The 13564-nt window shown below is 36.1% G+C and overlaps 1 protein-coding gene across 1 annotated transcript in view; it reads left to right on the plus strand.

Annotated features, from left to right (window-relative positions):
* Nucleotides 1–13564, plus strand: part of STAG1 (stromal antigen 1) — a 470948-nt gene that overhangs the window by 251647 nt on the left and 205737 nt on the right. Inside the window, exon 6 of the mRNA XM_018050852.1 lies at nucleotides 2531–2607. Coding sequence (XP_017906341.1) covers nucleotides 2531–2607 — 77 coding nt within the window. The remainder of the gene's footprint in view (nucleotides 1–2530; nucleotides 2608–13564) is intronic.

The following is a 13564-nucleotide window of genomic DNA, read 5'->3' on the forward strand; positions in this document are numbered from 1 at the left end:
AAATTGAGTAGTTGAGCATTATTTACATCGGAAATATTTTAACGGTTATATGTGCAACTCATTACTGAACAATTAGGGTTAGCTTTGTCCTTTTTCTTGAATTTTTAAAGAATCAACTTTACCAAAATCTAATTTCCATGCATTAAAAGTCACCAGAGTATGTAGATAGATAGCTTTTGACAAATGCATACAGCCATAATGATGACAACTCTATTCAAGATCTAAAATAGTTCCATCCCCCTAAGAAGAACAGTTCTTGTCATGTTTAATAATTTTAACATCTGATTTTATTTCTTTTGCTTTAATAAGTACAGATGGATGCAATTTTACTTATCAAATGTTGTTGTTGAGTCTCTAAGTCAAATCTGACTCTTTGTGACCCCATGAACTGTAGTACACCAGACTTCTCTGTTCTTCACTACCTCCCTGAGTTTGCCCAGATTCATGTCCATTGAGTTGGTGATGCCATCCAGCCATCTCATCCTCTGTTGCTCCCTTCTCTTCCTGCTCTCAATCTTTCCCAGCATCATGGTCTTTTCCAGTGTGTGATCTCTTCGCATCAGGTGGCCAAAATACTAAGGCTTTAGCTTCAGCATCAGTCCTTCCACTTATCAAGAGTACCATGAATTAACTCCTGAAATGACTTACTTTTTATCTATCAAATCTATTTCAGATTGATGCAATATTTTATGACCTATGCAAGTTTAAATGTAAACAATTTTATTTAATTGAGTGATTTTTGAGAATATCTAAGAGAAAGTTATTTTTATTTGAGCTCACTTATCAGTTAAGCATATTTCTTGTTTATTTAATTTTTAAAAATCCTCTGAAAACATAGACTGTTCTATAGTACATAAACAGGCTATTTTCAACACTGTTGAATACTCTGTGCATTACTGTTTTTCTCATAAAATTTTAAATCACAGTAAAAATTTTCTCTCTTTTTTTTGAAATTGCATATTTCCAAAAACTATTTGAAGTTTTTAAGAACTTTTAAGGGGAAGAACTATTTAAAAACATTTTTCCTTTTCATTCTCCTTCCAACCTATCATTTCTACAGTTGAATATTTGGAATACCTATTGAAAATTAATGAGAGCTATGTATCAATAAATAAAATGTGCTGTAAAATGGTTCTGATTTAAAGATAGGGCAAACATAATTTTTTTCATTTTAAGATTAGTAAAAATTAAGTTGAATAAGAGCTAAATATACCACTGTAGTTTTTTAAGGACTCTGATTCTAGATCATACTTTGACTTTAATGGCTATTCATTGCTCCATGTTCTTTCATACAGTATGACTCAGAGACTCTTCCAGCCTCCATTCCTAATTGTGACTTCAGATAGAGCTGATATTAATCACTTGCAAGGAGCCTGTCAGAAGTTATAAATTAATGATTTTCCTACTGTTTATTGAATATTATTCTTGTGATTTTTAACTTGAATATTTTACATTTATGCAGTTGAAACTGAACCTCATTTAATTATTGAGCTTCCCCGGCGGCTCAGTGGTAAAGAATCCGCCTGCCAATGCAGGAGACTCTGTTTGATCCCTGGGTCAGGAAGATCTCCTGCATCAGAAAATGACAACCAACCCCAGTATTCTTGCCTGAGAAATCCCACGGACAGAGAAGCCTAGTGGGCTACAGTCCATGGGGTCACAAGAGTCAGACACAGCTTAGCGTCCAACACATTTATCCAATTGAAACAGAACCTCCTTTAATTATTGTATCAGAATTCTTTGTGTCTAAGTTGATTTTGAACCTTGTTTCAGTTTTTTTTTAATTCTGTTATTTTAAACATAGATTTTTCAGTGTAAACCACTCATTCTTATAAGAGTGATAATATTAACATAGCCATATTTGAGATAAAAGTAAAGTAAGGTAGAAGTATGAAGGAATGAGATGAAAAGGGGGTTATGGCTTTTTCCTTTGTTTGATCCTTATGTAGAAGTTCCTGGAATCTTCAAAGAAAACAGATTTGACTGAAAGTATTGTTAAATTAAGAAACACTTAGTTTTAAATAAAAGGAGAACATTCTGATGATTAAAAAAAAAACAGAAGGTGCCTTGAAGGGAGATAACATTCTCTATACTTGGATGGTTTTTGGACTAAGGTAGCCACCTGGGATCTTCTTGACCCAGGGATCGAACCCAGGTCTCCTGCTTTGCGGGCCAACTCTTCATCATCTGTCACCAGGGAAGCCTCATATATCTGGTTATCATAAGCCATCTTTAGGGCCCTCTGTACTATGTAAATTCATTGTTTTATTTCTTTGTCTTTTCCTTCTTTAATACTTCTCTCAACATTTTTCATTAGACTTACCTAATGCATAGGTTATTCAGGTGTTTTTCTTTTTTAACATTTAAAGAATTTTTAAATTCTTTAACAAGAGATTCCTTTAAAATAGAAGTTTGCGGAAGAAAGAAAAACCCAATCACTTTCATATAAAACTTTTCAAATAGTAGTCAAGTTACATTTAACTTTTAGCATGGAGAGGAAAAATTAACTATAGAATCTGTTGTTCCACAGGTACTGTGAGAATAGAGATGTTTCGAAATATGCAGAATGCAGAAATCATCAGAAAAATGACTGAAGAATTTGATGAGGTATAGCATTTCACTGTTTATATAAATTGCCTGCTTGTACTTGTAAATGGTGAATATGTTGATTATTTTAAGTTTTGTTTTGACTTTGTACTTAGTATAAGAGAATTTATACTATTTTCTCATTTATGTGATAATCCATGCTGTTATTTCCAAAATGAATCATCTTTGGAAATTTTATTACATTGCATGGAGATAGTAGCACTGAATAATGACTGATGGCTGATAATGATTGGAAAATTAATGGTATGAGGTATGAGTTGATTCTTTGCATTCATTCTTGAAGACCATCTAAAATCCTGAATTTATAAATGCACCTCTAACAGTTTCATATTCTGTGGAATGCTAGTCCTCTTAAATGTTTTAAAGAAAAAAGGGTTTGGAGGTCAAGGAAGTGTTAGAAGGCTGACTATTATACCTACCTAAGATACCTGACCTAAGATTGTCAAAGCACATTATCTTATTTAAGGTTATTAGAAATCCTAACAGTGAAAAATTTCCTAAATTTAATCCGGAATTCCCAAAATTGTTTTGTATGGATCCCTGACGCTGACATGTGTCCCTCTACCCTCACCCACCCCCTTTCCATTTTCTGTGTGTGTGTATAGTACTTCCATTTGGAACACTCTGCTTGAGATAATCTGATTTCTTATTCAGAATATGAGTCTTCTCTGCTAGTCTTCATGAGTTAATCATGCATGATTTTCCATTTTAAGACTTAAATATTCTCTCAAATAGTTTTACACTGGTTATAAATGTTTATTTTTGAGACATTTTAACAGTTTTATTTCTTTATTTATAGTGAACTCATTTCATGTCATGCTTCAGGCCAGCATCAGTTCTTGTTTTAACATTCTGCCTTTGGTATTATTTTCTATTTTCTGATAGGTGTTCCTTTGTTTCGACCTTTAAGACTAGCCACAAGGATTGGCTTTCTTATAAGTCCACTCTTCTAGTAACATGGGTTTAGGTTTTTTATTAATAGTAGCAGTAGTATTTATTTTTAATTGAAAAAAGTACTACAAATACATACTAAAGTAAATATTCAAGCATAGGCTGCTCAATGTGTTTTTCTCATCAGGTGTTCACCTTTAGCAGCAGTATCAAAATGTTTTAATGTGTATCTTTCTAGATAAACATTCTGTCACCAGCTTTCAGACTAGCCAATTCAAGGGAAGACCTTGAATTGTAACCTATGGACATAATATTTCAGAATCACTTGCCTTAATTTCTGTAATCTCAAAAAAGCTCTGACAGTTCGTAATCCAAACTTTCAGGTTTGGCTCTAAGGCCACTTGGCATCAACTAACATGAGGCTATTCACAGTCAATTTTTATTTCTCACAGTCAGTTTGAAAAATATATATATATATATATATATATATGCATTGCTGTTAAATATTAATGTTCTTAACTACAGAGTGCTACACCAGGTTTTATTGGGGTATGATGAAATATAAGGTTATGCACCAAGTTCACTTTTAAAATTCAAAAACCCTAGATTCTGAAACATTTCTGTGGGGCTACTGTTCAGTAAAACATATTTTGTTGTTGTTGTTAATACATGAGTTTATATGTTAGAAATAGAAGTTAAAGCCAGGTAACATACAGTTAAGGTGCAAGTAGTATGTTTACTTACCAGCTACTGTTCTACTATGTGTGGCCTGCATTACAGGTGATTCAGATTGTAAATTTAAAAGTGGTATATGTCTTGGACCTTCCCAGGACTAACACATGATGGAATGATTATCAAGTATTTTAAGACAGTAGTTCCCAAACTAAATTTGAGCTGAAAATTAATGTCTCACTGGGATACTGATGCCTGGCTCCTTTACACATGCCCTAGACATTTGATTAATTTGTAAGGAATGTGACCTTGGCATAGGGATTTTTTTTAAAAAAGCTCACCATGTGATTCTAACATAGAACAACTGTTGAGAACTATTATTCTAAGGTAAGTAAAAAGAGGAATCCAAGATTTAAGTTATAAGAACACTTCATATATGAAAACAGGCTGAGGGGAAAACAAAAATGAATACAGTGTAACAAATGAAATTATTCAGAATGCATGTTTCATATTCTTAAACATTTTGTCTGAATATTTGAGATTATTGACCTAATCAAAGACTTTTAAAAATCAGCATTCTGTTTGAATACAGTTCTGTTCTAATATTATTTTTATTGTTATTAGAATATATTAACTTAAAGCAGAATTAAATATCTCCTAGGGCTACATAAAAGTAAGTAAATATAATTGTGATGAGTAGAAATTTTAATAAATATTTTAAGTTTCAATTTAAAATATCTATATAATATTTTTAATTAGGTGGCTTAAAACAGTGTCATTAAAAAAATAGGATGCTTACTCATTTGCTTGAGATTTTCTTGTATAAACAATTTGAAAAATAAAAATTTGAACTCAGAATAATGAATAAATAAACACACAAACAAACAAATACACAAAATTTCCAGAGATGATATTAGTGAACAAGATGTGCCAGACCTATTTGACAATGATAATTGTCTGCAAGTATGACAAGATTCAATGAAGGAAGAACAAGTGGAAATTCTGTTTGAAAGGTGGTATTGTGTTTTGGAGGGACAGACTATGTATTTGCAAAAGCCATTGATGATGAAGAGTGGTAAGACTTATGAGCGCAGTACATAATAAGCATAAGTGGGAGTGAATCACACATTGTTCATTGTAATGAACTCAATGAAATTATAATTGAGATGCAGATAAAAATTTTTATCTTCTATTCTTTAGAAAGATATTAATCTTTTACTACTGTGTATATACTTGAGAATGCATTTAAATGCTTGCATATTATTAAATACAGAGGTTTTTTTTCTTAAATACTGAATGGGTCATTTAATTCCTTGGGAGTGGAAGGAGGTTAGTTTTTAAATTATGCTATGTGAAAAAATTCTGAAATATTTGATGAAAGGAGTCATTAGATCCCAAGATCCTAGAAAAATGCCTAGTTAATAGAGAAAAGCCACTAAACTTCTGTTGAATGAATGACTGAATATGTTGTATTATAGTAAAGTGAAGTAAAGGTGAAATGAGGTAGAAATCATTTCGATTGAAACTGTTTAAATTGAAAAAGGTGGTCAAAAGTATGTTATTGCCTGAAAAAATAGTGTGCTGTAGCTTCTATTCCTTATTACAAACCAGTCATACCCAGTTATTACATGACCTTTTTTGAAAGCCCTACAAATCTCTACCTGGCCAAAAGTCTTTTATAATTGTAATAACAACCTAATTAGAAATATGTTAATTCCCAAAGCAGTCTCTAACTCTTCGAGGTCAGTAGATATACTTGGTTCCTGGTGGAGTCAGTTGTTATGAGATAAAGCAAAATGTAATTGTATTTCTTCCTGAGATTATTAGAATCAGATCTCTATATATAAATTCTTAGATATGGTTTCTCAAAGGTCAATTTGTGTAGTTTTCAAATATTTAAGTAAGACATCTATGTTGGGAAATCTTTGCAACACAATACGTTTCATAGTCAGCTGACCCTTTGACAGTGTGGGTATTGGTTACTGTAATGCCTCTGTAGCTGAAAATCGTCAATATAACTTTTGATACTCCCAAAAGTTAACTACTGATACCTTACTGTTGACTGGAAACTTTACCAGTAATATTGACAGTCAATTAACACGTATTTTGTGTTTTATGTGTAGTATATGCTATATTCTTATAATAAAGTAATCTAGAGAAAATAAAATGTTATTAAAATCATTAAAAGGCTAAAGTAAATTTACAGTATTGTGTACTACGTTTATCATTACTGAAAGTTTATGTCATCAGTTTACAAGGTGAATCATCTGTTAGTACCTATATCAGTATTGTCTTATATGATACAAAACACCATAGTAGGTGTTACATATATAACTAACACTAGATGTCAAAAATGAAAAGATACTGTGAATAATTCATATTGATTTATAATTATGATGATTTATGGGTGATGATGAAGAAGGCAATAATATGATTGCTTTGTATTAGCCTAGGGTAACTGATAAAATTGTTTCACAGTAGCCTTGCCTTTACACTAATGAATGAATTGTTATAAAATTTTTATAGCATATAGTATTACTGTCATATTTATAATATACTATTGGAAACATTTTTTAAATCGTGCTGTTACATAGTTTCAGCTCATATATAGCTGATACAAGATATGCTGATAAATAGTTTCTCCAACTATATGAGAGATAGTGTGTCATACTATATAGTAATGTAACTCTTCGAAAGCAAAGTTATAGAACACTGTGTGAAAAATATCATTCACCTTATGCTTGTCTTGCACACAAAACATAATTGAACACTTAAGCAATGATGATGGCACAAGAACTCATGCAGTTCTTGCCATAAAAAGATAAAGATAGTGCTAAGGTGTGTCTGACTCTTGCGTTCCCATGAGCCCTGCCAGGCTCCTCTGTCCATGGGATTCTCCAGGCAAGAATACTGGAGTGGGTTGCGATTTCCTTCTCCAGGGGAACTTCCCGATCCAGGAATTGAACCCAGGTCTCCCGCGTTGAAGGCAGATGCTTTACCTACTGAGCTATGTGGGATGTTTTCCGTTGGAGACACAGACATTTGTATTGTATACAACAGATACATTTATTAAGTGTACGGCATGGTGATTATTTGCTGTTCCTTAAGTGGAAGTGAATCATCATAAAAGTATTTTTCCTCATTATCTTCACATTGAGTATGCTGAGGAAGAGGAGAGTTTGGTCTTGCTGTTTCAGAGATGGCAGATGTGGAGGAGGTAGAACAGTAGGCAGGAAAACAGGCATATTCAGTGTAATTTTATGCAACTACATCATAATTTATGTCTGAATTTTGCTTTTTCATCTGTATAAAAATGCTTCTATATAATACCAAACCTTCTTCCACCATTCGCTTTAGTTTCAGTGCCCTAAATTAAAAGGGTCCTTGTTAAAGAAGTTAAAAGTAGTGTTTGAGTAAGATTGTCTAGTGTTATTTGTTTTCTGGAATTGTTTATTCTGTGTGTTCTTCCTCATTGTACAGTACTGGTTTGGAAGCACTCATCTCTATCAAGTCATCTTCTCATAATTCCTTTGGTATAGTGTCTATTAGCTCTTGATTTCTCCAGTATTTTCTTAAAATGCTTCACCACACCCCACCTTTTATGCCATGTTCATAGTCTCTTTCATGATTCCTTTGATAGGCTCTCTCCTGAGTCCTCTGAAGTGATGGAAAACATCTGGGCAAAATTTATCTCCAGTGGGAATTTATTATTTCAGGTCTGATAGCTTTCATGACTTTTTCTGTAGCAACAGTGGCAACTTCAGTGGTGAAGTTCTTTCAGACTTTCATGATGTTCTATCTTCCATAATACAGAGACAATCCTTTCCATTGATTACTGTGTATCATGAGGCCCTTATGTGAACATTTTATTCAGTGATCAGGCACAGTAAAGGACAGAAACGGTAAGGACCTAACAGAAGCAGAAGACATTGAGAAGCGGTGGCAAGAATGCACAGAACTATACAAAAAAGTTCTTAATGATCCAGATAATTGCAGTGATGTGGTCACTCACTTGGAACCAGACATATTGGACTGTGAGGTCAAGTGGGCCTTAGGAAATAATTACTATGCACAAAGCTAGTGGAGGTGACAGAATTCCTCCTGAGCTATATAATTAGCCTCCAATTAAAATAAATAAATTTTTTTAAAAAGGAAAAAAATAAGTAAAATCCTGAGAGCTACACTCAGTATGTCAGCAAAGTTTGAAAACTCAGCTGCAGGACTGGAAAAGGTCAGTTTTCATTCAAGTCCCAAAGAAGGGCAATGCCAAACAATGTTCAAACTACCGTACATTTGTGTTCATTCCACATGCTAGTAAGGTAATGCTCAAAATCCTTCAACCTAGGCTTCAGCAGTATGTGAACTTCCAAATGCACAAGCTGGGTTTCGAAGTGGCAGAGGAACCAGAGATCAAATTGCCAGCATCCATTGGATCATAGAGAAAGCAAAGGAATTCCAGAAAAGCTTGTTTCATTGACCACGTGAAAACCTTGGACTCTATGGATCATAACAAAATATGGAAATTTCAATAGATGGGAGTACTAGACCACCTTACCTGCCTCCTGAGAAACCTATATTCAAGTCAAGAAGCAACAGTTAGAACTGGACATGGAACAACTGACTGGTTTAAAATTGGGAAAGGAGTACAACAGCACTATATATTGTCACCCTACTCATTTAACTTATGTGCAGAGTGTGTGTTTGCACGCTGAGTCGCTTCAGTGGTGTCTGACTCTGTGCAGCCCTGTCCTGTTAATCCACCAGGCTTATCTGTTCATGGGATTCTCCAGGCAGTACTGGAGTAGGTTGCCATTTTCTACTCCAGGCATCTTCCCAACCCAGGGATCAAACCTGAGTCTCTAACATCTACCTACATTGGCAGGCAAGTTCTTTACCACTAGTACCACATGGGAAGCCCCTATATGCAGAATACATTATGTGAAATGCCAGGCTGGATGAATCACAAGTTGGAATCAGGGTTGCTGGGAGAAATATCAGTTTCAACCTCAAATATGTAGATGATGCCACTCCAATGACAGTAGTTGTAAAGGAACTACAGAACTTGATACGGGTGAAAGAGGAGAGTGAAAAAGCTGGCTTGGAACTCAGCATTCAAAGATTAAGAAGACCATGGCATCCAGTCTCATCACTTTATGGCCAATAGAAGGGGGAAAAGTGGAAATAGTGACAGATTTTATTTTCTTGGGGTCCAAAATCACTGGACAGTGACTGCAACCATAAAATTTAAAAAGCCTTCTCCTTGGAAGGAAAGCTTATGACAAATCTTGACTGCATATTAAAAAGCTGAGACATCACTTTCCCGACAAAGGTACATACAGTCAAAACTATGGTTTTTCCAGTAGTCATGTATGGATGTGAGAGTTGGACTGTAAAGAAGACTGAACACCGAAGAATTGATGCTTTTGAATTGTGCTTTTGGAGAAGATTCTTGAGAGTCGCTTGGACTGCAGAGAGTCAATCCTAAAGGAAATAAACCCTGAATATTCATTGGAAGTACTGATGCTGAAGCTTCAATACTTTGGCTATGTGATGTGAAGAGCCAACTTGCTGGAAAAGACCCCGGTGCTCAGAAAGATTAAGGGCAGAAGGAGAAGAGGGTGGCAGAGGATGAGATAGATAGCATCACAGACTCAATGGAAATTAATTTCAGCAGACTGTAGGAGATAGTGAAAGATAGGTGAGCCTGGCATGCTGTAGACCATGGGGCCGCAAAGAGTTGCACACAACTTAGGAACTGAACAGCAACAACTGTGACTTCCTAATCTAAAGACTGAAGTAGAGATGTTTTATTTCAGAACAGTTTGATTTCTTTGACACCTTCAGTGTTGAATTCATAGAGTTCTGGGTAATCAGGGGCATTGTTCATTATGAAGAGAATTTTAAAAGTCAGTCTCTTACTGGCAAGGTACTTCCTAACTTTAGCAACAAAGCAGTAATGGAATCAGTCCAGAAAAGGGTTCTCATTGTCCATGCATTCTTATTGTACAACCAAAAGTCTGCTAGCCAGTGTTTATCTTTTCCACTTCAAGGCTGAGGAGTTTGTAGTTTTTTAGTTAGGAGTCTTGATCATAAACCTGACGTCTGTGTGTACAAAAAGTAGAGTTAACCTTTGCCTTCTTGCCGTATGGCCTGGTGCTCACTTCTCTTCCTTACTAATAATGTTCTTTATGATAATTTTTTTCCTGAAAAATTTTTTTTCACAAAAGGGCACTTTCATCTGCATTAAAAACTTGTTCAGGCAGCCATACATACCACTGAGCATGTGCAGTTGTAAATAAACTCTCTTCTCCACTTAGTCTGTTGGCTGTCAGTTAATCGTCAGGCCCTGTCTACCAGATCCAAGCTGGAAATTTTTCCTTTCAAAAGTTTTGTTGATGAGGACAGAATGGTTGGAACTTTCTGCTCAGTCCATAGACAGTAGCTGCAGCTGAGAGTACTAGTCCAGCAAAGCTGAACTATTTTCCTGCCATTGAGATATGTAGGAACACACCCAGCTGTGAACAGCGAGGTATCTGTTATGCCGGAGAGCAGTTTCTAGCACTGTTGACACTAAGCAAGGGTCTGTGGCTCTTGCCAGTTCCTGCAGGTGCAGGAGAGAAAACAATATGGCAGAGTAAAAGAACTTAAGCTTACTTCCTCCCATAAGAATATCAGAATCACAACTAAGTTCTATACAGCCATAAATAAAAAACACTGAAACCTTCCAAAAAGGTACTCTACATCCAAAGACAAGAAATCACAAGGTGATAGGTGGAGCACATTTGTGATATAATCAAATCCCATACATCTGGAGTGACCCAGAAACTGGAAAATAATTCCATCACAGAAATTTTCTCATGGGAGTGAGCGCTCTGAGCCCCACTTTAGGCTCCCTAGCCTGTGGGTCTGGCATCAGGAGGAAGAGCCTCCAGAGCATTTATTTGGCTTCTAACTCCAGCAACTTTTGATCACAGGAGCTCTATAGGACTGGGGGAAACAGAGACTCCAGTCTTGGATGATGCACATGAGGTTGTATGAGCACCAGGACTCAGAGGGAAAGCAGTGACTTCATAGGAGCCTGGGCTGGAGCTAATCCTGCTCTTGGAGGGCTTCCTGGGAGGGAGAATGGGGTTGTGGCTCTCTATTCGGTCATAAAAGTTGGCGGTGAACATATCCATAAGAAATTATCTGAAGGTTGACATCTTGCTTGGGACATTAGCATGAAGACCTGGCACCACCCAACAGCCTGTAGGTTCCAGTCCTGGAATACCTCAGACCAAGTAAGCAACAGGACTGGAACACAGTCCCACCCGTCAATAAAGAGGCCGCCTAAAGACTTCCTGATCGTACAGCCACCTCTTGGCACACCTTTTGACAAAGCCCAGCCCACCAAAGAGCCAAGATCCAATTTTACCCACCATTCCCTCCCACCAGGAAGGTTCTACAAGCCTCTAGACCAGCCTCTCCCACCACGGAGCAGACAGCTGAAGCAAAAAACATACAGTCTTACACCCTGTGGAGCTGAGTCTACAAACAGGTCGGAACTTAAAATGGGACCAGCTGGTACCTGACCATTGCGTTATGAGAGGGAATTGTACTGCTAGAACACATAGGACATACTCAACAGAGGGCTTCTTTTTCAAAGTCAGGAATAACAACTTTACACATATATAAAATAAAAATAGAACTTTAGACGAAATGACAAAAGAACATGTCCCAGATAAAGGAACAAAATTAAGTCCCAAAACAACTAAACGATGTGGAGATAGTTAACTATATGAGAAGGAGTGCAGAGTAATGATTGAAAACATGATGCAAACATTTAGGAAGAGAATGGATACACAGCAATAAGTTAAAAGACGTTTTTAACAAGGATTAGAAAAATTAGCATGCGGTATCTGAGGTCTTCCTGGTGGTCCATTGATGAGGAATCCTCCTGCCAATGAACAGTACATGGGTTTGATCCCTGATCCAGGAAGATCCCACTTGAAGTAGGACAACTCGGCCCATGTGTCACAGCTACCAAGCCAGCATGCTGCAGCTACTGAAGCCCATGCATCCTTGAGACCATGCTTTGCAACAAGAGAAGCTACCACTGCAATGAGAAGCCTGCACACTGAAACCAGAAAGTAGCCCCTGCTTGCCATAACTAGAGAAAACCTGTACATAGCATTGAAGACCCAGTACAGCCAAAAATCAAACAAAAAACTTAGAAAGAGAATACAAAAACTGAAATGAAACATACAGTGGAAGGAACCATTAAATAAAGCAGACCAAGTAAGTGTACTGGTAGACAGAGTAGTGTATATCACCATTGTGGTTTAGAATAAAAGAAAAAGAATGGAAAGAAACAGTAGTATTTTTTTTCCTGTTTTGGTTGAAGGATAATTGCTATGTATAATTTTCTTGCTTTCTGTCAAACTTCAAAATAAATCAGCGATAGGTATACATATATCCCCTCTTTTGAATCTCCCTCCCCGTCCCATCCCTCTAGGTTGATACAGAGCCCCTGTTCGAGTTTCCTGAGCCATACAGCAAATTCCTATTGGCTATCTGTTTTACATATTTTAATGTAAGTTTCCATGTTACTCTTTCCATACAAATCACCCTCTCCTCCCCTCTCCCTATGTCCATAAGTGAATTCTCTATATCTGTTTCTCCAGTGCTGCCCTTTAAATAAATTCTTCTGTACCATTTTCCTATATTCCATACATGTGTGTTAGACTATGATATTTATCTTTCTGACTTACCTCACTCTGTATAATAGGCTCTAGGTCCATCCAGCTCATCAGAACTAACTCAAATGTGTTCCTCTTTATGGCTGAGTAATATTCCATAGTGTATATGTACCACAACTTCTTTATCCATTCATCTCTTGATGGACATCCAGGTTGCTTCCATGTTCTAGCTATTTTAAGTACTGATGCAATGAACAGTGGGATACATGTGCCTTTTCAATTTTGATTTCCTCAGGGTAGATACCCAGGAGTGGGATTGCTGGGTCATATGGTGGTTTTATTCCTAGTTTCTTAAGGAATCTCCATACCGTCTTCCATATTGGCTGTATCAATTTACATTCCCACCAACAGTGCAAGAGCATTCCCTTTTCTTCACACCCTCTCCAGCATTTATTGTTTGTAGACTTTTTGATGATGACCATTCTGACCGGTGTGAGGTGAAAATATCATTGTGGTTTTGAGTTTCATTTCTCTAATAATGAGTGATGTTGAGCATTTTTTCATGTGTTTGTTAGCCATCTGTATGTCTTCTTTGGAGAAATGCCTGTTTAGATCTTTTTCCCACTTATTGATTGGGTTGCTTGTTTTTCTGACATTGAGTTGTATGAGTTGCTTATATATTTTGGAAATTAATCCTTTCTCAATTTTTTCATTTG

Source organism: Capra hircus, chromosome 1 (assembly GCF_001704415.2).
Source record: "Capra hircus breed San Clemente chromosome 1, ASM170441v1, whole genome shotgun sequence".
Taxonomy (NCBI): domain Eukaryota; kingdom Metazoa; phylum Chordata; class Mammalia; order Artiodactyla; family Bovidae; genus Capra; species Capra hircus.